The sequence below is a fragment of the Equus asinus genome, chromosome 21 (assembly GCF_041296235.1).
Source record: "Equus asinus isolate D_3611 breed Donkey chromosome 21, EquAss-T2T_v2, whole genome shotgun sequence".
Taxonomy (NCBI): domain Eukaryota; kingdom Metazoa; phylum Chordata; class Mammalia; order Perissodactyla; family Equidae; genus Equus; species Equus asinus.
In genome coordinates, this window is record NC_091810.1 from 20,534,351 (window position 1) to 20,560,025 (window position 25,675).

A 25,675-nucleotide genomic window follows, 5' to 3' on the forward strand; every position below is an offset into this window, starting at 1 on the left:
CAGTTGCCAGAAGCAATGATCTCATCAAAATCGTATTTTAAATGCAAAATTGTTATTGTTGAATCAGCCTGAGAGATGCGTGTGTATTAAAAGGCCTTCCATGTTCTTTCTAGATGCTGCATTTACATTATTGCATCATTACCGGTGGCAGCCCCAGTGCCTGGTCCCAGGAATGAAGTCACCAGCCTGCTCAGGTCTACTTGGGTTCAGCTATTCCTAGGCTGAGCCCCAGGACAGCGTGGTGCAAGAATTCAGTTTCCTTGTATTTTCTAGCACAAACTGTCTTCAGTCCAGCAGTGGGGAAATGGCATATACACTGGTGTATAAGGGGATGAGAAAAGATGTAGTTTGTCTTATTCTTTTAAAATACATACTAGCCCTGAAGAAATTTTGGAAAATATACTTGAGCTAGAAGATGACGGTGCTAATACACAAATGAAAATATCTAAATTTTATTGAGCACTTAATGTGTACCAGGCACTGCTTTGAGTACTTTACATGAAATAAATGCATGTCAGATTGATCCTTTCTAAATCTAAGTCAGATAATTTTGCCTGCACACAAAGCCCTCCAAAGGCTTCCCGTCTTATCCAAGCTGGTTCCACGTGAACTGATGCCCTGTTCCCTGTCCTTCCATGCTCACCTCCTACTGTGTGCCTCCTTACTTATCCTGCCCTCTTTGTTATTTCTCAAACATTTCTGGCATACTTCTGCCTTGGGGCCTTTGCACCTGCTGTTACCTCTACCTGGAATGCTCTTCTCTCACATCTCCTCACGGTTTGCTTCTTTACATCTTTGCTCTAAGGTCATCTTCTCAGTGAGGTCTTCTCTGAGCACCCATTCAAAATTGCAAACACTTTCTCCCCCATCCTGGCATTTCCTCTCCCTGTTACTTTTTTCCATATTACTTGCCACAGTCTGACATTTTCTATATTTTCCATCTGCTTATTTAAAATCTACTTTCCCTCCATTGCAATGTAGACTGAGAAATTTATCTCGTTTGCTTCCTGCTGCTTCCTCAGCATACACAACAGTGCGGGGTATGTGTGTGTGTGTGTGTTTCATATATATGGAATGCGTATATGTATACGTACACATAGAAATAATGAATTAACTCATTTATCCTCATGAAACTCTTATGAGATAAATACTGTTATCACTCTCATTTTACAACTAAGGAAATCAAGGCACAGCAAGGTCAAGTAATTTTTCCAGGGTAACTGAAATGACCATTTCTATTGCTACTGTCTGTATTCCAGAGTGTGGTGATTATGTGAGACAGGGTTTGAGCAGCAACTTTCTTTGTCCCTTCCTGGCTCTGGGACCTTGGGAAAGTCACTTACCCTCTATAAATCTCTGTTTCCTCATCTGTGAATGCATGGACATTAGTACCTATTTAGTGTTTGATTTGAAGCTTTTGAAATAATAAAAGTAAATTGTTCAACCTAGTGATTGATACATAGAGAATGTTTACTGATTGGTATTTCAAGCTCTGTAACTTGCACCATCATCTTTAATAATCTCAGGTAGTACATTGTATGAAAGTTCTATAATGCATTTAACTACTTCCCTTTGGCTAGACATTTAGATTGTGATGAATATTCTGGTACCTCCAACTTTGGGAATGTTTCCAATTTCTTTGTTATCCCTAACTCCTAAAAATGGAAATACTGGGTCAAAAGGCATTCTAGAGGCTTTTGTCACACAGTGTAAAATTACCTTCATTAAGATTTGGTCAGTTTAGACATCCATTTGCAGTTCAAAAGAATATCCACTTTCCCACGCCCTCACCATCATATGTATTATTGGATTTTTTTCTTCATCTTTGCTATCCTAAAAATTGAAAATCACTTGTGAGATTGCACATCTTTGTATACTCATTAGTAATCAATTTCAGTAAATAACTTTCACAATCAATTCCTTCAGTTTAGAAAGACCTTATCTGTCTAACAACATCTGGTCTTCCTTGAAGCTTTGTCTTGTCTGTGCAGTCTTCATGGACATACTCCTCCAGCAAGACCAATCTTTCTCATTTCTTGCTACTTTCCTATGATTTTATATGTTAGCACTTTTCACAGATATTGGTTTCCATGGATTTCTCCACTTCTAAACAGTTTATTGAGAGCAAGGGCTGTGCCTTACTCCAAAACAGATTCATTCATTCATTCATCCATTCATTCAACCCCCAGAGATTTATTGAGCACTTACAACATGCCAATCACAGTTCAGGGCCTCAGGGATCCAGAGACGATCCAGAGGAACAAAGTGCTTGCATTTCGGGTACTTGTATTCATGAGGCAATGCAGGCAAAAAGCACATGAACTAAATAATAACCGTTCAAAATAATAACTAATTCATCAGTTACTAATGAATGCTAGGAAGAGACAGAATGTAACTAGCATGAAGATAACTTCAGTGTGGATGGAGGAGAGTTAAAAGACCCTCTGATATGAGTCTGTAAGCTGAGATCTGAATGATGAGAAAGAGTCAGCATGAGAAGTTGTGGGTGACAGCATCCCAGAGAGACAGCACATCCTGTGCAAAGGTCCTGGGAAGGAAACAGTCTCAGTGTGTTCAAGGGCAAATATCTTATTAGCAAGACTGAAGGGAAGACAAGGAGCATGGGAAACATAGGGAACGAGGGTCAGAAAGATAGGAAGGTACCAGACCATCTAAGGCAGTGACAGCAAGCTTTTTTGATAAAGATCCAGATTATAAATATTTTTGGCTTTGCAGGCCATACAGCTCTGCCACGGCTACTCAACTCTGCCCATGTAGCATGAAAGCAGACATAGGCAGTATGTCAATGAATGAATCTGACTATTCCAATAAAACTTTATTTATAAAAACAAGCAGCTGGTTGATTTGACCCATAAGCCATAGTTTGTGACCCTTGAACTAAGTCTCATAGACTCTAAGGAACAATTTAAATACTATTCTAATTCTGATGACGACAGGGAGGGAATAGTAATAATAATAATATCAACAGAAAACTACTGGAGGAATTTTTTAAAAAGAGAGTGATATGATCCCCAGTTGTTGGGGTCTCAGGGTCTGACATGTCACAGGCGCTTAAAAATCAATTGTTAAATAACAGTACCATTCTAAAAGAAAAGGAAACTATTTTAAAACACTCTCTTCTACAATAGCTAGCTCAGGGTGGGTAGGCACTGGAGGAAAAAAGATAGTGTCATTATGGGGAACGAAACCTTACATATGTGCTATTTCAGGACATCTACTAACCCGTTTTTTTTAGACCTGTGCGATGGGAGCAATGGATCAAAATACCATCTGGTTGCTTGGTTATAAGCCAAGCAATCAATTGGAACATAAAGCTGAATGGGGCGTTAGAGGGACAATTTTCAATTTTAGGCACCTGAGGACCCCTTACAGACACCAGTGCCTCTCTATTGGGCAGACTGATCGCCAGCATCACCATTAAGGAATCATTTCTTCACATTTTGTTTTCCTAATGGCTGTGGTGGGAAACTGGATCTCTATGACAAAATGAAATGGTAGTCCCTTCCATTTCCCGAAGGCTTTTATTAGGATCTAAAATTTAATGAGCTCGCTTACTCATCATCCACATAGCTCTCAACCCTGCAATCACAGGGTGAAGTCTCCTTATCTGACACAGGCATTCCTAGAGTTGTCAGTTCAATTCCTCTGTCAGTAGTTTGCCTCTGTTTGTTGTTTAGTAGCTTTGGTGCCACGTTTTCAACAACAGTGGAAAACCTGAAGATTCGGAGCCCATTCCCCATTATGATCTAACTAGGCAGTGTGCGAACTCAGAAACTAACACAAAAGTGCGAAGGTCTTATAAAACACCCCTTCCCCTGTCTACCTAGCAAGGATTCTGGGAAAAAGGGATTAAAATTAAATTAAATTTCACTATACAAATTAGAAACATCTGGGTGGTTCCTTGCCTCTCAGTTAAGTTTCTTAAAAAAGAAAAAATGTCCAAGATACTTCTACACCTCAAGGTCTAGGACATTAAACAAAGAGATAATGATCTGATTGCTGGGTTAAAAGTAAGCACCCCATTCTTCTGGTGTTTGGTCCAGCACCAGGCAGCAGCCCTTGCCTCATCAACAATGCAATTTGGCCATCGCATCCCAACCCGGTCACTTTGACATGGCACTGAGAAGGTTACCAGAGAAACACAATGGAATTGATAGAATTGGAAGGCAGATTTAGCCAACCTAAATATGTGGTCTTGGACGCTAAAACCCAGTCATTACAAACTGATCTGGGACTTTGAGTCTGTTAGCCAGAATCTCCCAGGTGTGAACAACAGACTTCTTATATATAAATCAAGCCTCTTTGGAAAGATTACTAGCTTCTTGCAAGTGATAAATCAGAAAAGGAAGATCACATCAAAGTTCAAAGTGAAGATTAGGGAGCCTACAATACAAGAAAGAAAATGGCACTTGCAAGATTCATCCTGAGCTAACGTCTGTTGCCAATCTTCCTCTTTTTGCTTGAGGAAGATTCTCCCTGAGTTCACATCTGTGCCAATTTTCCTCTATTTTGTATGTGAGTCATTGGCACAGCATGGTTGCTGACAAGTAGTGTAGGTCTGCACCTGGTAACTGAACCTGGGCGGCTGAAGCAGAGCATGCCGAACTAAATGATTAGGCCATTGGGCTGGCCCTGGGACTTTTTGTTTCAGTCCTTCAGTTGTCCACCAACAGATTTTTAGTGATGATCCACTGTGCCTGAGGTTCCTCCTTCAGGTCTATGTACAGATGTACAGAGACTTTCGAGAATCTCAAGGAGTCACTAATTGAGTGGCATTCACTTGTCCTTTACATTTCTTGCCACAGCGCACTCTCAACCATCCCCTACAATTCCTCTATTGACTATTTGTCTCCTCTCCCCTTCCCTAACATTTTCATGTACATGAGACTGAAATGGGAAAATGTGACTTTTGTTCAGAGTTGACAAATTCCACATGAGCCCTCCTTGAAGTCTGTAATTGGATTATTATTTATTTGATGCTGCTCACTTCCCAATACACTGACTCCCTAGTGGCTTTAGTGCCAAACCCAGTCAGACTTGCAGAGCTAAATCCAGTGCTGAGCTGGGGCAGAGAGGTACTAAAGGCATGGGTTAACAAGCTGGGCCATCTGAGGGTGCATAGCTCCACAGCAGATGGCATACACTCTGATTCTCAAGACCCACATGCCAATCAGCTGAAGACAGCTGTACTCATTAGGAACTTCTTGCAGTTCAAGAGTCAGCAATCCATTATTCTTGGAAGAAACCAGACTGGTGGCAACACACTGAGAACGCCCAAAACAAAGGAGACTGTGTAAACACAGTATTTCTAGTACAGTATATGGGCACTGTTCAAAACCAACTCTTACTGATATTCATGATATATATCAACTACTATTGTGCTGCAGTCTCACCTGTAGGCCTTTCTCTTAACTTGGGGAAGGAAGATGTAGACTGGAGCCAGTGTTCCAAAGTCTCTTCCCCAGCAACCATCCTACAGAGCAGGCAAGAGAGCAGATTTGTAATCCCTAGGTCACATCTAAAGTTCTTTGATATGGGAGGTTTGCTGGCCCCTTTGCTGATAGGGAAGAGGGTGGGGTTCACAGCTGGCTACTGGCTCTCATCTAAGCTTTTCCCCCAAGAGACTTCTCATTCTTCCTCCTCCCTCAGGTTGTATACTATCTAAAATTTGCATATAAGGAAAGTCCAATTAAATCATCAGCGGTAACCACAGTCTGTCTCCTCAGGGTAGAGTTTCACATCTTAACTTCAAAACGTTCTGCATCCAATTATGATGTGTGAGGGTTTTTCCCCACACTGCCAAGCAATGTCCTGACACCTGCTGGGTGTCCTACAGTTCAACTCAATTCCGACACTATCTACCCTGCGAGATAGCACCAGATTCCATAGGTTAAGAACTCAGTCTCACAAGGCTGTCCCCTTCCCTGTCTTCAGATGCCAGTTGCAGGCCCAGGTTGTCATCTGAGCTTCTGACCTACCAGCTATGGAAGAAACATTTTACCTACTAGATTATTGGTTTACTATAAAAGACTGTATCTCAGGCACAGCCAGATGGAAAAGATGCACAGGGTAAGATATGAGGAAAGGGTGCAGAGCTTCCATACTCTCTGAGCCTACCACTCTCCCCAAATCTCCATATGTTCACCAACCAGAAGCTCTCTGAACTTCATCTTTTTGTGTTTTGTATGGAGGCTTCATTACATGGGAGTGATTGATTAAATCATTGGCCATTGGCAGTTGATTCAACCTCCACCTCCTCTCCTCTGCCCAGAGACCAAGGGGGTGAGACTGAAATTTCCTACCCTCTAATCACATGGGTGGTTCTCCTGGCAACAAGCTTCCATTCTTAGATGCAGTCCAAAAGTCACCTCATTAACATAACAAAAGATACCTCTATTGCTCTCATCACTTAGGAAATTCCAAGGGTTTTAGGAGCTCTGTGCCTGATGAAACCAAATATTTGTTTATTATAAATCACAATATCACAACTATCATGCAAACCATCACTGATAAGCAAGGAATAATATTTCTAAAATGTATTCAACACGTCATACCTCTGTCCTAAAGGTCCTTGAAGCACAACCACTCTACTTGCCTAAAAAGCATACATGGTTCTCCAAGATTTCTCCTCTATACCCACCTCTCCAGAGTTAGCTCTTGTCATCCCCCTAATCTATACTATAGCCTCTACTTATGGTTTCCCCAAATACATGACTATTTTACCTTCGGCTGAGCTGCCTGCCTTGACCTACACAGAAATTTTTGCTAAGGAGAACCTAGGGTAGAAGGATATAGTTCTCTTACTGAGTATTTACCACATGCAGAGAGTGTCTGAAGCTCTCTCTATACTCTAATTCATTTATACAATTCTAGTTTCATTATGGATGCAATTTCCAGTTTCAATACTGTGCAGATAGGTCAACAGGTAGAAGAGCAATTGATGAAGTCTCAAGAAAGAGGAGGAAAAGGAGAGGAAGAGTTTGGATGCAATGAGATATTTTATGGCTTTATTGACGTATAATTGATAGACAATAAATTGCAGATATTTGAAGTATACAATTTGATCAGTTTTGATATAAGGATACTTCTGTATCCAACACTGTAATCAAGAGAGTGAACACATACATTACCCTTCAAATTACCTTGTGCTCCTTAGTAAATCTTCATCCTCCCATCCCTAGCCAACAACTGATCTGCTTCCTATCACTATAGATTAATTTGAATTTTTAAAAGAATTTGCTATAAATGGAATTATACAGTATACACTCTTTTTTATCCTTGCTATTGGATATATCAATAGTTCATTGCTTTTTTATTGCAGAGTAGTATTCCATTTTATGGATGGACACCAATTTGTTTATCCATGCCCCTGTTGATGGGCATTAGGCTGTTCCCAGTTTTGGACTATTAAAAATAAAGCTACAGAAAAAGAAATGTGCAAGTCTTTGTATGGACATATTTTTTCATTTCTCTTGGGTGAAGACATAAGAAGAATGGCTAGAGTAGTATGGTAGGCGCATACTTAACTTGTTAAGAGCCTGTTTGTTGGAGGAGGTCATAGAGAGGATGTGACTATCAGTTGACCCCAGAGCTAGACCTAAGCAACCAGAGGCTCCTCACCCTGTCTCCTGTCCTTGGAATATACATTCTGCTCACCATTCCCACAGTGGGAGCCATTTTAAAGGAATAGTCTCAAGAGGGTAAGGTGGTGTTGAGACCATCTGGATGGTATATGTGAGTTAAGGCCTCTCTACAAGCTTTTAAAATTCTGGCAGGTGGGTTCAAAGATCTACCTGTCTTGTGGCCACCCAAGACAAGCCTTGTAAGTAAGTTCCTTGCCATCTACCAATCTGGAGTGGTCTGCATCTTTCTTCGGTCTCTCCTTGCCCTCCATGTACGGGGGCCAATTTGTGAACCAATACTACTAAACTGTTTTCCAAAGTGATTGCACCAATTTTTACATTCCCACCAGCAGTGTAGGAGAGTTCCAATTGTTCCACACAGTTATCAGCACCTGATAGCATGTCTTTTAAATGTTGTGCTCAGCAAGTTAAAGATCTCATTTTCTCTTAAAACCCAGGTGTAGTAATAATTACACCCATTGTGGAGATGAAAGAACTTAGAACCAAAGAGGTTAAACATCACATCCAAGATGTACAATGATGAGGTTTCTGATACTATAGGATGATGGGGCAGGGAGAATGGCCAACAGACCAGCTTCCAGGACCAGGGGGCAACTGGGATGGAAAAGAAATCCTAGTTGGGCCAGTATAATGACCTATAGTATGGGGAGCTCAAGACCTCGAAGGTGGATTTGGCAGACCCTTGAATGCTCACATCAGACTATGTTCTGTTATACTTTCTTGTGCTTTGAGAGAAGTTCTTTCTAAAATTAAGTGGTCTCTGATGCTCTAGAAATGCTAAGGAACAGAGATTTGCCTTATTATCCTGGTACCAGTTAGAAAGGTAAGGCCTGGTTCTGTGGCTGGGTCTTTTGGTGGCTGAGGTCGCAAAGTGGAAGACACCTAATGAGAAAAGCAGACTTCAGGGACCACTCCCTGGGGGACAGATTCAAGATCTCTTGTTGGGTCTTCCCTTTTAGCAGGAATTTTTTCTCAAGTGCCTCTCTGTTCAAATCTTGAATGGTTGGGGCCTTTGTTTTAGCATAGTGAGGATTTCCTTCTTAGTTCTAGCTCAGCTCAGTTTTACACAGGCTCTTGGCTTTTACCTGCTGAACTAGCTATTCTGGCTAAAGGAAGGGACTAAGACAGTAAAGGCTCAAATTATCGTAGGTGACTGCAGCAGAAATTAGCCGATGCATCATGAGGGGACAACAGAGGACTATGCTACCCAAGCCGTTGGCTAATGCCAGGCGCGCAAACAGCAGGTTTTAGAGGGCTGTTCGGAAAGAAGCTCAGTTATCACCAAGGTCACAGTAGGAAGCAAAAAGGAGATGGTTTCATTTGCTTCTGGTGTTAATTCAAACAGACAAAACTAAACAACAGAAGCAAGCCCTCAACTCTAGGTGCGCATGCCCAGCTCAGCATGGGTGCACATACGGCCTCGGCATAAATTGTACATGGGGACATTCCTGTCCACTGTGTTTAGATAGCAAGGTGAAAGTTCTTATTAAGCATTCCAGAAGGGAAAATATGGGGTTTTGCTTTAAAATATGTTTGTGTCTGTGTGTGAATTTGTGCGTATTTATAGATCTAGAAGTAGAGTTGTCATACTGTTGACAATGATTGCCTCTAGAGGATGCAATAACAGTGTATTTCTTTCCTCATTTAGTTGCTATTTGAAAAAAGATTTAACAGTGGACAATGTTACTTGTAAAATCCAAAAGAGAAAATAATCTGTAAGTATCTATTTCAGTAATAAAGCAACAACACAAAAGGAAAGATAAGGCATAGTCTACTCACTTATTCTTTTAATGTTCACAACGTTCAAAACAGCTTTCAAACCTGCTCTATCTTTTCTAGTCCCTCAGGCTTTCTTCAAAACCAGTGCCATCTTTTGTCAATCTATTGCAATCACTACTTAACCAGTTTCTTTTACATCTAGCTGCTTCACATTTGCTCATCCTCAAGAACATCCCTGGAATTCCCATTCAAAATAGCCTGTTCTCACATTCCTCCTACATTCATGAACTTTTGTTGGATCTCCATAGCTTCAAAGAGAAAGTCCAAACGCTGTCCTGCACAGTTTGGCTTCGCTACTCCTCACTGCATCATTACGTCTGCTGCAGAGTCCAGGCCCACGAAACCAGAGCGGAGTGGAATCTCATCAAGGGAAGACCATGCATAATTCAACATGTGCATAAGGGAATATTCACCCTGAGAAAGGATAGCAGGTATTTCATCGTACAAGCTATACTATTTAAAATTAACTTGGCTTACCACTTTGAAAAGATGCGATTCCTGCCAAAAGTTTAATTTGAGAATGTAACATTGGAATCACTTTGTTTCAAAACTTGCTCATAGAATGAGGTTTTATTGAATTTTATTATTACACGCTCTCATTTTTGCAAGAGTCATAGTCACGTAAGTGTAATCTGTCTCCTCACTCCACGTGCCATGTGTTGAAAACACCGCCTCTCTACGTTTTTACACGTGATATCATTTCTTACTGGATTGTCGTATCACTTTCTCTGCTCAGTAACTTCAATATACTTGTCACATTTTCTCTGAAGCTTCAGTGTTGTTCCCTTCTCTGTGTGCCCAACCTTCATTCTTTGTGTGACGATTGTAGCATGCCTCACCCTTTCATTGTTTCTTTGAAGTTCCGTGTTGACCTATTGGTCAACCTATTGGTCAACCTATTGGCTTGTGAGTTCCTGACAGACAAGGACTCTGCATCATAGTCCTTCACAGAGTACTAGAGGCATAGCAGGTGCCTCTCCATTGTTAGTTCAACTACTGAAAGACCATGAGAAAATTTTAATCAAATCAAACAGCACAGAAGCATAAACTAATATATTAGGCCCTAAGAGAACTAGGACTGTGCCTTTCTGTACAGCATTTGGTAATTAAAAAACAAAGATGTGTAATCAGAGACCAAATAAAGACTAATGAAAGCACACCCCCATTTCCCTGACTATTCTTTACCTTTAAGTGGATTAATCTTAATGAAAGCTATTCATTGGCTTTCACGCAACAACCAGAAACAGCTGGATGAGAAGAAATATCAATGGTCATTTGTGGAAGCCCAATACTAAATCAGAAGCAGCACATGGGTTTCAAATTCATTCCAGTTCTGATTTATTGGTAGGGGTTGCCTGAAAACTGTGTTGATAAGAATTTCAAGACCATTCTTGTGTTCAGGGGAAGCATGCCATGATTGATTAGTGATGTCTGCCTTGGGCATGGATCGGAGAATATCTACCCACCTGCTAAATATTTCTGATCCTCCTATTGGTCCTAGGCTGGTTTTGCTTTGTGTTCAGATTCTGGGGAGCTATCTGCTACATGGGGAAGATCAAAAGGTCATGGCCTATAGTCCTAGCCCTTCAAGAAATACTTCTGGGAAACAATGCTATCAGCCTGTCCTCTTGCTATCTCTGGTCCCAGGGCCAGTGCCTTTGTCCTGGCTTTTAAGTTCTCTGGCCCAGAACCTTGGAGTTGGCATTTCATTCAGACCTTCTGATTTTAGACTTTGTCTTTGATCCTGGGTAGTGTCTTTCTGATCTCCTGGTTCCTTGATCTTGGGACCTCCAATATGCTTGGGATGAGAATTAATTTATTCCCAAAGGCTCTGAAATTAAAAATTGAGGAAATATTTATAGGACGTCTTCTGCGGATCGGAAAGAAAATGTGTAGGCAGTTTTAAGAATCATGCTTGGTTTCCACTGACATTTTTCCAGCATGCTTGTTAAAAAATCTAGAGCTCTAGGCCCCATTCCAGCCCTACTGAACCAGTTGGGAAGGGCAAAAATGCAATATTTCTTAAAACAAATTCCTGTGGGCATTTTCATAGACACAACTTTGAGAACCACTGAGTTAAGGACCCTGAGCTGGTTCAGAGATTGCCAACAGTAGTCCTAGTTCTGTAGCCCTAATTATTCAGAGGAATAATGCTTCAATCTAAACCAAATCATCCCTTTTTTTAAGTGTTGTAACCCACCCTCGATCTGTTCTGTGAGAAGAGTGACCCACGGGTGCCATTGTAGAAGACATAGTCATTTCTTCAAGCCATTATTCTTTTTCCAGCATTTTTCTCTGACCAGCAAATGCCTCAATCCTTTTCTTTCTCCTCTCTCACCATCCTCCTAACCAAACAAATACAGATGCACAGAGGGGAAGACCTCTGAGGCCCACTGATCTCATTGCTTTTATACTAAAGTCTACTTTCCATTTGCAGAGCCAAGGGGTACAAAGCTACATGTACAATAAATAAATATGCTGGCTTATTTAGAAAGTTCTCCAGACAAGAACTGGCTAAAAAACTCTGGATGAACATAGCATCTATGGAGTTTCTCAGATTCTGATGGGGTAACCTTTATCTTCCCCACCTGGAGTATGCTTCTTTCCCAGCTTCATGCACAACTCCCTGTATAGATGCATCCACAAGTCAAGTCTTTGTTTTTCATGGAAAACAATCTAGTCCTCTACCACACAGTGCCAGTGGATGACAATGGGATGTTACCACACTTCATTAGGCCAGCTAGCGCTTACTGTGCTATTGCTTTCCCATTTGCAGTGTTTCCTTGAATCATTACAGTCGCCTAAATATCAGTCCTAAAACCTAGAATCATTCTCTTATGGCTAAAGTTTACCTCTTCCATCCTGGCCACATTGCAAGATCTTCACTCTGGAAGTCACAGGGTTAACAGTGATAAAACGAGATAGCGAGAATCTCCTGCACCCTCCCTAACAAAAGCAAACTTCATGGGGTTTGACGTTTTGCAGGAAAATAAGAAACATTTCTCATATTTTATGCTGTGCTAATGAAGTCAGCTGATGAGAAACTTCACAGATATCCCTGTGTAATCAAAATGAATTCAATTTCCTGAAACAGTAAATAGTTATTACTGAACTCACTGCCTAATCTTTTTGTTGTATGTTTTCTGTTACAATGGCATTCTTACACTTGAAACATTTAAACTGTTAAATCTAAACAAAAATGGAAGGGCTATGATTCTATATGTTGCTATCTTGGCAATAATGCCTCTTGTTGAGATTTCTCTGGTGCCTTTGGCAATTTGCCGCCTTCTGCAATTTAAGTTCCATGGTTTCACATACGTAAAATATTTTTAATTGATCACTCATGCTTCTCTAGCCATATGTCTATCATTAGGGTGTATGCATTTTCATATGACAATTCACTGTTCCCATTTGGCAATTCAGTATCTTTAATTGTGCCTATCAACCACGTAAAACATCATAACCCATTGAGAGTCTACAAAGAGTAACATGTGTCTTCTATACTCCGAGCTACAAAGCACCCTGTTTGAAGACAGCTGAAGTTTCCCTACAGTTCACTCCTACCGGCACAATGTCTTCCAGAACAACTAGAATCAGTGAATTCAATTCCTGAAAGCTTGCATCACTTTCAGGTTTTTCGACGAGTAAATTATACCCCTGACTTTATTGAAAAGATTCACAGTCACGACTAGAAATGGCTAGAAATGACAAATGAAATAAGAGAGACATATATTGTCAAATATGCATTACAACAAGGTTCATCTATAAAACAACAGCAATTATTCCTGCCTTTTATAGTCCTCAAGAATAAATTTATAGGAACTTAATGTTTTAACCTGTTGTATGGGGAACTGTGTTTGTTTTAAGAACAAAATAACTATTACCTCCATAGGTTTGGAGGACGCATGTCATTCCCCATAAAAAGTTCAATGATTATCAACTTACCAGCATACATTTGGAGAACTGTTTTTCTTCTCCTCTCTATTGCATTTCACTACCCTAACTCATATTTTACCATTCCCTTGGCCCAGGGATAGATAGAAGCAATAAAATGAAAATCAAGTTGGTTTCACAGACAGTAAATATGAATTATGAATTTGAAACATACAGTTGGAAACATACTATGCTCATTGAGCATATATTTTAGAAGAATTTCCTCTAAGACATTTTATGACTAACACCATAATCTGGAACTGTTCACTTGTGCTTGGTTTTAGAATTCTTCGTGCTTTCATGAGATATTCACTTTTTTTTTTTTAAACACAGTCCAAACTTATAGCTTCTGAGTCAAACAATTTAGATAAAAGACACATTTTTAGTTAGGAAACCAGCCAAATCCTTTATATTATTATACAAAGAACAGAAGTTACAATAAAAAAATCAGATTCAACTAATTTCTAGAAACATAAATTTGCAGATTTGTAGACATTCCTGTTTCAATCCTTGTTTTCCCCATTTAGGGCACGAAGTCCCTGAATATTTGAGACTTCTCCAAAGTAACATGGCATTAGGCTGGACCCCCAATGTCTTAACTTCTCATCAAGCTACAGCTGTGTTCTGTCCTGTAGAGTGTTCCACTTAGGACTCTAGGTCCCAGTTCTGGTTTGAGCTGTCCCAACGTGTCAGAGCCGCCTTCATCAAGTGAAAGAAACCACATCTTATTAAGATGAACGTATCAGGATTCCCCAATTTGCATATACACAAAACGATAGCCAGATGGGGTGAGTATGGAAGTCAGATGTATACGAATCATGTCTAGAACAACACCTTAGCATTGCCTAATTTGCATGCATGTCAGACCTACAGCTAGACATATATTAACTTCATTAAGAATCAACGCATTAGGGCTGACTAATTTACAGAGTCATAAAAACTTATAACTATATTGGGGGAGCATGTACACTAACCATATCTAGGATTAACATATTAGGGCCCACTAAGTTTGAAAACTGAACTTTCACAGCTTGCTGACACGTGCTTTCCTACCTACTGTTCCTCCTTCTGCTGGAAAGTTGAGTCTCGGGGATCACTCTGCATCACTTGATGTGATTAATGTACATCTAGCTGTAGGGAGCCTGGGGTGGAATGATAACTAAATCTCTCTTGAAGTCACCCATCTGGTTTCCTTTCTTTCTTTCTTTCTATATATATATATATATATATATATATGTACATAGACACACACATATGTGCAATTGGGCAACTCTAATATGCTGTATAGCTCATATACAAGATCCAGTCCACAGACACAGCCTACATAGCCACTAAGAAGAGAGAGAGAGCTAGTAACGACCATCCTTATCCTGGAGGATAAGGCACTGTGGCCCTCTTTTCCTATCTCAAAGAAATACGTGTGTAAATACAGAGAGTGGGAAATGAATGAACATGAAAGTTTAATTTAGATAGATTAGATAATTTTATACTGGAAAAGCTCTTGCTACATTGAATAATTCTATGATAAATTAACTTCAGAAGGCTAACTTTGGTTGGCTTCCACTGGAATAAATGTAGCACAGTTCACTGTTGCTTTTAGACTTCTATAGCATGGATGCCTATTAATCCAGGATTTCTCTACTCTTGGGAATACCATTCTGCATATATAGAACTTCTCACTCTACACAATCAAGTTGGTTTCAATATTTACAAAAATGAACACATTTTTGAAACGTGGTGTGGTGTGAATTTTCACTTACCTTTTCCGCTGACTGCGCAGTGCCAAAAAAAATTGGAATGAAGGCAAGCCATACTATACATGTTGTGTACATAGTGAATCCAATGGGCTTAGCTTCATTAAAATTCTCTGGGACACCCCGAGTCTTGATGGCATACACAGTACATGTGACCATGAGAAGAATGCTATATCCCAAGGAGCAAATGATTTGGAGATCTGTAATGTCACATTTGAGAACTCCCCTGGCCTGCTCAGGGTTCATTGTCTTATGTTCATCATAGTCTATGATGATGTTGGGTGGATCGACACCAAACCAAATGAAAACACCTAGAAGCTGAACTGATATTAAACTGGAGGTGATTGCCAGCTGTGATGTTGGACTTATGAGTCTGGGAGCTGTCACTGATTTCTTGCCCTGTTCAAATATGCGATAAATCCGATTGGTTTTTGTCAAGAGGGCTGCATAACTGATGCACATGCCCAAGCCCAAGAAAACTCTCCGGAAAGAACACACTGCCACATCAGGTTTGGCTATCATCAGGAAAGTGATGATGTAGCAAAGAAAGATGCCTGTCAATAAAACATAACTCAGTTCCCGCCCGGATGCCCGGACGATGGGTGTGTCGTTGTAGCGGATGAAAGTCGCCATAACAAAGATGGTGGCAATGATCCCCAACATTGCTAGGAAGACAGGGATAACTGCCCAGGGGGAATGCCACTCCAGTTTGATGATGGGGATATCCTGGCAGCCAGTTCGGTTTTCATTGGGCCGCTGATCATAGGGGCAATGCTGGCACGTCATCTCATCAAACTGGTACTGGTAGCCATCGCAAGGCTCACAGGTCCAGCAGCAAGGAGTTCCCTTTTGCGTCTTCTTTCTTTGGCCAGGCTTGCATGGCAGTGTACACACTGAGGCCGGGATCTCCCGGAGTCCTTTACCCCACTGCATGTCCTCTATCTGCAGCATAAGAAATAAGAAGGTACAAACAGGAAGATTACTCAAGAGAAAAGAAAAAGAACAATAACAACAAACAGTAATCATAGCAGTGTTTGACATTGGACCAGGTTAAGTAACTTACCCCCAGCTAGTAGGAGCTACAACCAAGATCTGACTCCCCACCATTTCACTGCAGCGTCTTTCCTCCTCATCACTGTAGACTGTATTCCTCACACGCCTGATTCTAAGAATTCCCTGTGGCAACTCCTCAAAATACAGATTCTCTATTCCCACCCTAGACCCTAGACAAGAATACCTTGAAAAAGAGCCTTTGGGTCCATATTTTTAACAAGTGCCCAGAGGACTCTTAAGATTAGCTAAATTACGAAATACTGACATGCTCTCTACTACCTTCTCCTGGATAATAAGTGCAAATGTACCAAGTCAAGTTAAAAACAAAGAAAAATCTTAAGTATATGAAAAGCTCCATTCATCTCCTTTATTAGGCATTTTTTAAAAAATTGTTTTAAAGTTATTTTGGATGATATTGCAGTGCTGACCATCTTCCCTGAAATTCTGTAGTTGTCACTGCCATGTTTATTGAGAAATTTTGAAGCAAAGTGAACTATTCTACTATTTATCAAAGAGGCGCAATAAGGTTCATTACTGAAGGCTTCAATTGTAGTAGGTTACATCCTAAGAGATCAGGAAGCATTTCATAAGAAAATAAGATGGTCTGGAAACCTCTAAAGATGGGCCATTACCTATCTGGTGATGACATTTAAGCTAAAACACTATATCCTAGAGAAGGATGAAAGTGTTTTTGCTTAATTAGAATATTGGTTTTCTGGAGGTGAATTCATAATTAAAGTGGTGTGAGAAATCCTGGTATTAGAAACAAAGAAAAACTTTATTATTGGGCTGAAATCTCGTGGTAGTGGATATCTCTCATCTTTGCTGGCACAGCATCTATTCTTACTCTTTCTGGGTATTGGGTCCTCAGACTTTTTTTCTGTGTTCTTTCTGTGGGATAGAACTTACACTGAAGCTCTGGAGTTGCACACATGACCCAGGCTTGGTCAATCAGCATATCGCAGTCGTTCTCAAGCTTGAGTGTGCATCAGAGTCACTTGGAAGGCTTGTACTACCCAGTACGCTGGGCCCTACTCTCAGATTTTCTGATTCACTGTGTCTGGGATGGGACCTGAAAATATGTACTGTATTTCTAACACAATCTCAGGTAATATTGCTGGGGATTCTCTAGGTACCACACTTTGTCAACCACTGGTACATTCCAACCTCCTAGCCACAGAGATTGGGTCATGGGTGGGATCATTATGAAATAGTATGGAATTTAATTTCATGACTTTTATTGAGTTTACACGGAATAAAAATCTTTGTTTTTGTCGGATTTGCAGTTTCCAGATGTAAGGACGCTGGTGCTCACGGCTACTAGAAGGAAGGAGTTTGTCAGAGAAAGAAGCCAGCATAAAGGAAAGCAGAGAGGAGTAGTGAAGAGAAAGATTACTGATGAGCCTGTTTGAGCTCCTAGATATGGCTATGCCTGAAGCAGGAATTCCCTAGGCTGTGCTATTATGTAAACCAGTAAATTCTGCTATGCTGAAATACTTTGAATTGTATTTCTACTACTTGCAACCAAGAGTCCTGAAAAATATATGTCCTGAATGAATAATTTCAGGATCTACGCGATGCAAAAGATATACTTAGCAAATTAATTTACAAAATAAATTCCAGTGATCAAATTTGGCTGATATTCCCCATACCTAGTTAGTTGAATTTTTAATACACTTGAATCAAAAAATAGGTCAGAAAGATACTAGAGAGTCCAATACTTTTTCATATGTATAATTTTAAGAGATAGTGGAAATAAAACTAATTTATTGCTCATTGAAATGTCAGTGCTGTGTTAAAACAGGATGCAATGTATAGCAGGGTGTGATACTTCCATCAAAACTTGAACGAGTACTACATTCAATATCTAAATCAAATGTAGTTGACTCTGAAAAAAGATTGGCTCAGGGATTAGACTTCATAAAATATCCCAACCTTCTAATGGTTTAATTTAAACTTTAACCCAAGACCCAAGAATCTTAAGATGACTCTTGTGAACTCACTTGCCTGAGCACAAAACCCAAGTCAGCACCAATAAATCTAACTAAATATAAAATATGATCATTTCTTTCTCAACATCATCGTTTTTGAGGCAGTTAAGTCACTGGCAGCCATCCCAAAGCCATAAAATTAAGGAAATAATTTGTAACAAGAGAGAAAAAGATATGCATTAACTTTATAAATGTCAAATTTCAAGAAGTAGGAACCTAAAAAATTGCCATTGTTAATACAAATGTTTCCAAATGTCCAATTAAAAGGTCCTACTCATGGTTAGTAAGAAAGATTAACAACAACAACAAAAACTATAAATAAATTTCATTAGCCAAACTTGTGATTACCTGATTCCAACACTAGTGGATACTAACATGCCATATGATTAAACTTGATCTATAAATGTAGGGCTCACACAAATATAAAATAAAATTATTATTATATGTAATATTTTATAGCCAACTTCAAATGTTGTCAGCTCACTATTTTTTTTCCCTTGGAATAAAACAAAATGCCCAGCAATGCTGAAGAGCTTCTTTTCCTCAGCTTATCCAAGTATATACAAGAGCCGTAACTACAAACATTACCTTGACTGATTACTTAATTTGTTTTCAATTTTCATTTAACGTAGATTTCAACTCAATTTAATTGTATATATTAGACCAACAAAGTCGCCTCTTGGTCCAAATGAACAAAAGTCTAATTTACTTGCTTTGCCAACAAAAATCATTATTGAAAATATAATCTGTGTTCTATGAAGCTACCAACTGCCTTTTAAAAGCTCCAATATGTGACAAGTTTGTTAAAGTGACACATATGATTTGTGTATATCTATATCCATCGAGGTAAACTTAGTGCCTTGTTTCATAAGAAGAAACAGCTGCAAATGCCCATGGGCACACATTTACAAGAGAATAATAATTGAGGGCTATGAAAAATCAACAGTAATGTTAATTTACTTTGCCAGAAGGCTAGTAGGAAGGCAAATTTCAAGTTTATTCTGAACTCTGCAATAAATCTGTATTTCAGTTAGCTAGAAAGCCAAAGTTGAGGTACAGAAAGATTAGGGACAAGGCCAGGATGTTAACATCATCTTCTTTAGAAGATATAGTTCTAAATTCCCTGCCAGGGATGCATTTTCCTCCTGGATGCCCAAAGTTTATGGTTACTGGATACAGGATCTGCTCAGTAGCAGGGTCGTGGGGAAGGGCGATTGAGACCCCTGCTCTTGGGAAGAGAACAGAATTTATAGCTAGTACCATCAATTAACACCACGCATGGCACACAGATTATGTGGATAGGCGAACCAATGTTTCAGGAAAGAGAAAATTATGCAGTCATGGCCAATGAAAGCAAAAATAAGCCCGTGGTCGAGTCCTAGGAAAGTGTTCTTCATTCTCAAAAAAGAGACACAAAGAAGGGATATGTTCTCTGCAGTCTTCGAACTTTGATGTATGCAAACACAATGTATGGAGTTGCAACAGTCATTTTGCAACCATAAAGAGACAAGCCTAAGGAACAAAGCCAGTATGCTGAGGATAGCAAAAAAAAAAGACAGATGAAAATAATTTGTTTCTTTAATGGCATAATTATGTCACCAAATTAACCAACACTAGTACCACTTTACCCCTGAATTTCAAAAAAAGAAGATAAACTCTCCTTAATGGTTAACCAGGTCTTTGTGGGTAGTCTACTACTTGCAGTCAAACATCTAATTAATACATTCTTTCTTGCTTCTGCATCTGGTGTGTGCAGACCTTCTGAGTCTGTTAGACAATTAGCCAGTAATTCAATTTCTTACATGGACAGTAGGTTGCTCTGAAGGAAAGGGGACTTTCAAATCACGCATGATCAGAAACACTTGGCTTTGTCTCCTGAAAATGCTCAGGAAAAAGGGTGGTAAAGTCCTGAACTCAGAAAGTCAGCTGTGACTCCATTGCCTCTGGCTCAGAAAAAACAATGAAAAAGCACCTGTCAGCCATAGTTCTCTAGCACAAGTGTCTGGCAAAGAAAAATTGGGGTCTGGTTCCAGCAGCAGAGAGAGCTACTCCACAGGGAATGTGCAGACCTTATAATTACTAGAATTTTAAAATAAAACCAAATTAGTTGCTGACCTACTGCCAAATGCAGACATCAAACAGAGATAGAATTTTTATAAACACTGGTGCATCCATTTTTATCTAGATCTGTTCTTGCTCCACACGGAAATTTGCTATCTGAAAGAGAATTTTGTCACTCCAGGGATAATTTCTTTGGTGAAATTCTACTTGCATATTTCCAAAGCTTACTCTGTAAACCAAGCTGGCTGGTGCTTTCATTGCATAATTCTCTGCAATACTATTTTTACTTATTAAAATCTTAATAGAATGAGCTAATTTAAAAAGAACTTTCTAATTAAAACACCATTTGTTCATTAAAATACATTTGCCCTGTCTGATTTATGGAAAAAGCTTTTTAGGAAAAATACACAGGAATATTGAATTTTTAGTCCTAGAAAAGAGCCAGGTTTCGGTTCTGGTGTGTGTGTGGGGGTAAGGTGGAGTGGCTAGCAAGAGCTTCACGTGGAATTCTGTACCATCTCTATGCTTAAAAAAGACTAGCTCCTATTTTTAAAGCTGAGGCAGCATGATTAGACTATGAAACAGAATTTGGGGACTGCTATATTACAATAAAAACACACATTAATTCAGATTCTACTTATTCAAAATTTGTAATTATAGAAATCATCCTTTTTTATGTACTCTAGGAAAAAAGTGTCATACACAGAATTATTAGGATTGGCTTTTAACTAAGGTAGGTCCTGGGGATTCGTGGAGGGGTTCAGAGCTTCATCTCACTACAAAGCCTCTGTAGGTCCAACATGTGGACAACTTTGCACAGTTACTGAGACTTTGTTTTGAATTAAGCCAGTGGTTCCCAACTTGTCTGCACGTTTGAATCACTTGAGCATCTTCTAAAAATTCCAAGTAGACATCAGTGTGTTTACAGCTCCCCAGATGCCTTACAGACGAGTTTGGGAAGCATTGAACTAAGCTCTCTGAAGGGCTGGGACCTAGAAGATCTGTGTGCTGTTTAGAGAACCCAGTGACTCCAGATTTCCTTCTCTGGGCTTCTATTCTTGACCTTGTGAGGCACTGCCTCTCATTAAAAGTCTGAATCAAAGGCTCAGTTATAGTCTCTTATGCTTTAATGGGAAAGCATGAAGCTGTAGTAGAATTACAAATTCGCACAATCAGGAAGCTCTCTGGATTTGTTTCATAACGTCATTGACCAAATAACAGAAAATGCCGACAGAGGCCAAGCGTAGGAAGTAAACGGATGAAGTGGGTGGGAGTAAGAAACATCTCCGCCCCCAAAACAACCAAGTCTAAAGGAGCACATTAAATTATACATCCACATATGTTAACTTGTACATTGACAACAGATTTCATAAGAACACTGCCTAAATGATCTGCATTTACTGTTTCAATGCTTGCATTTCCCTCAAATATAAGGGCCAATGGGAGGGTTCTCGTTTTAAATTTACCTAATGAAAAGTTCCCAGACTAACTCAACAGTTTGCCTCTAGAGTAAATCTAGGTTTCTCTTTCTTTATGAAACTTGTCTATATCTCTAACTAAAAAGGGTTGCCTTTACTCAGTTTTAGAACTTCAATTTATTTTTCCAGATGAATCAGAAAAAAGTCCTCTGTGGAATCTCCAATTTTTTACAATGTTGATGCCTTTTAAAAAGTACCATATACTCAGGTGGCCATACTATGCACAAGTGCTGACACTAGTTAGCTGTCTCTTTCTGAAACAATGCTGCCACTAGAGGAGCCATCTCCTCACAATTTGCATGCCAACTACAAAAAATCTCTTATTTATTCCCCCTCGGGGGACACAGTTCCCTAAAAGCTTGCCAGTCAAAGATTAGATATTTAATCTTGTTCTAAATACTAAATGCATTTGAAAGTAGTTTTTTTAAAGCCTGGATTTAAGAATAATTTATAATGTAAATATATTCACAAGGATGTCTCAAAAATACATCAAATTAAACTTGTCCAAAACTGAATTCATGATCCGCACCAGGGATTGGCAAACTATGGCCCGTGAGCCAAATCCTGCCCACTGAATAGTTTTGTCAACAAATAAAGTTTTATTGGAACATCGTTCATTCAATTACATGTCATCTATGGCCAATCTTAGGCTACAATGGCAGAACTGAGTAGTTGTGAATGCAGGGCCCACAAAGCCTAAACTATTTACTATCCGGCCCTTTACAGAAAATCTTGACCGACTCAGGTGCAAAGAAAACAGAAGGACAAAGCTCTAGTGCATGGCAGGCTTCTCTCTCCATAAACCAGAAGTTGTGTCATCTTTGACACATTCCTTTCCCTTTGCCCCCCACATCTAAGTTATCAACAACTCCTATCTCTTGCAATCAGGTAGGTTAATTATTTCATCCCACAAAGTATATTTACTAAGTAAGCTTACTGTGTAATAGACTCTGTTTTAATTGCCAGGAAAAAAAGATGAGTGTCTTAGAGAGAGAAAGCCTCTTTTCTCAACTTTGAGACCACACCTGCTCTGCAAGTGCTTCCTTTCGGGGGTCTTCACCTCCCTTTCCTACTGGCCTTTTCCTAATCCCATTATCTGCACCATAGCCAGACAGACCCTTTAGCATGGAGATCTAATTTTGTCACCTTTTTGCTTAATCTCTCCGATGACTTCTCCTTGCTCTTAGACCTCCCAGATGCTCCTGCATCGTCTGCAGGAATGCACATCAACTGGCTTCACTCTCCTGGCTTCGAGTTCCATGAAGCTTCCTGTCCCTCAGTGGCTTTTGTACTACACTATGCTGCCCAACAGCTCTTCAGTTCTCTAGCCCCTTGCTCAGGAAGTCCCTATCCCAATGGATTAGGTCATCATTTTAGAAAATCTCAAAGAGCCCTCTATAAAAAACTTAACACAATTTGTAATTATGCAAATATATGATTTCATTGAAGTCTGTCTCCTAACTGACGTGTAAGCTCCATGAGACCAGAGCTTCGGTCCGCTTCATTCACGGTTGCAAACTTATTATCTGGGAGGGGCCTCGAGAGCATTGTCAGATTGAATAGGTGAACGACAGCATGAAGAAAAGAAAAGACTGACCCCTCCTCTAGAAGTGTCTTTTCCCCAGCCAAAATTTCAGCTTAACAATAATTACACTTGATGAAAGAATCCATAATGACTTATGTGAGTCTCATCCATTCTCCAGTCATTTAATACATATCTATAGAATAAAAGTTAACCACTGAAATGTCCTTGGCATTTTCTTGAGAGGAGAAAGGGAATTAAATATGATGCACTGAATTGCCAGGTAGAGGGAAAATGAACACAATTAACACACCACGGAGAGGGAGAAAAACAAGTCATGTGCAATCTGTATCCAGGGACAAAAGTTGATTTTAATAGGTCCCTGACTATTCTCTGAACCCTCTACTTTTTCCATTGGTCAGCTTAGTTACAGGGCAAAATAGAGCATGAGCTAGGAAGTGAGACTTTCCTGGATTTACAGACTGGCTTCATCACCTCCAGACCGCATGACCAAAAGCAAGTAGACAATCCAAGTGCCAGCTTCCTAAGCTTATTTGTTATGAAGACTAAATGAAATAACATGTGTCAGGAACTAGCATGGTGCCTGAGACATCGTAGCTCCCTAATAATTATTAGGTTTTGGTTTTTTTTTGAGGAAGATTAGCCCTGAGCTAACATCTGCTGCCAATCCTCCTCTTTTTGCTGAGGAAGACTGGCCCTGAGCTAACATCTGTGCCATCTTCCTCTACTTTGTATGCGGGACGCCTACCACAGCATGGCTTGCCAAGCGGTGCCATGTCCTCTCCCGGGATCCGAACTGGCAAACCCTGGGCCACCGAAGCAGAACATGTGAACTTAACTGCTGCGCACTAGGCCAGCCCCATAATTATTAGTTTTTATTAGAATATTTTATGGTTCCAAAGATCAACTCAATCTATGCAAAGAACTTTAAGACAGCCATTCTTGGTCCTTCTATCTCTCTTGAGGTCTGATTCTTCCAGCCAAATATCACCAGCAATCAATGCCATAGTGGCATTTTATACTCTATCATCTAAAACTGAACGTGTCACCTTCCTTCCTTTTCTCTAGACCTCCCTACACACCCTCACATACCAAAGGAGTTGATAACATCAGCATTGGGTGGCCGGCCCCGTGGCTGAGTGGTTAAGTTCTCATCCTCTGCTGCAGGTGGCCCAGTGTTTTGTTGGTTTGAATCCTGGGTGAGGACATGGTACCGCTCATCAAGCTGTGCTGAGGTGGGATATGCCACATGCCACAACTAGAAGGACCCACAACTAAGACTATACAGCTATGTACTGGGGGGCTTTGAGGAGAAAAAGGAAAAAAAGAAAATCTTTAAAAAAGAAAATAACATCAGCATTGGGCTCCGGTGGATATGGACACAAATCTTAGCAGAGTGACCTTGGCCAAATCATCTAAGCTCTCTGAAGCTTAATTTTTTAATCTATGCAGTGAAGACAGTAATGACTACCTCCTAGACTTACTGAGATAATCAGTGCATGGGAAACACATTGCTGACACATAGTCAAAGCTTAATGAGTTACGTCTACTGAAATTACTATTAGTCACTACAGTGTCATCTCTGACACCCCTCTCCACTTTGCTCCCCTCCAAAAATAACAAAGTTTGTCCCAATCTTCTTCCATAAACCCCTTTTCTCTTTGTCCCCAAAGACATTGATCTATTAAAGTTATCATCCCTGTGTCTTCTTGATAGCTGTCTCTGACTTTAGGTCTTCCCTTTCATTTCTTATTCTTTTACTGTTTTATTTTTCTTCGTTGTGGTTACTATCTGAAATTAAACATCTGGATGTTTGCTTCTTGATCCATCATCTTCCTCCGCTTCGGGAGATCACATCCACTTTGTTTCCTTCTGTTCACCCCTATGCTTGGAAGATTCGCTCACAGTGGCCAATGTCTTGGAGTTGACAGAGTGCCTTCCTGGCAAGTGTGGCTCTACTTTACTCTGGCTTAAAATCCACTGCCTACATGACACAGTGCAGATACCTCGTTTTAGCATTGAAGTCACTCCAAAGCAGACTCCAGCCTCATCTACCTCCACACCCCAAATACCCTTCGCTCTTCTAGCTAATGGCCCTGCTTATGCTTCCCTTTAATAGTCTGCAATCCCCTTTTTGCATTATTTCCTTTACCCTTGTCCTTTTAGCTGTCGTGCTTTTCCCCTAATTCTTCAACAACTAGCTCAACAGCCCCAAATCTTCCCCAATGCCTCCAAGGCATAAATGCCCTTGCCCTCTGTTGAAATCTCTTAGCATTTTACCTGTACGATTCTCCTACCTCTTCTACTTATCCTTTGAAAACTGGGGCCACTATGTACTTTTTTAAACCCCTCAGAGCCTAAAAGATGGAATGGAACCTGAGCAGATTCTATCCCAAGAAAGAACTCCTGGGATCAGGAC

At 40.0% G+C, this 25,675-nt stretch overlaps 1 protein-coding gene across 7 annotated transcripts in view; it reads right to left on the reverse strand.

The window, feature by feature from the left end:
* Window positions 1–25,675, reverse strand: part of GRM7 (glutamate metabotropic receptor 7) — an 822,517-nt gene that overhangs the window by 156,360 nt on the left and 640,482 nt on the right. For all 7 annotated transcript variants that reach the window (XM_044754899.2, XM_044754898.2, XM_070492761.1 and 4 more), the window contains one exon: window positions 15,137–16,072. In XM_044754899.2, coding sequence (XP_044610834.1) covers window positions 15,137–16,072 — 936 coding nt within the window. The remainder of the gene's footprint in view (window positions 1–15,136; window positions 16,073–25,675) is intronic.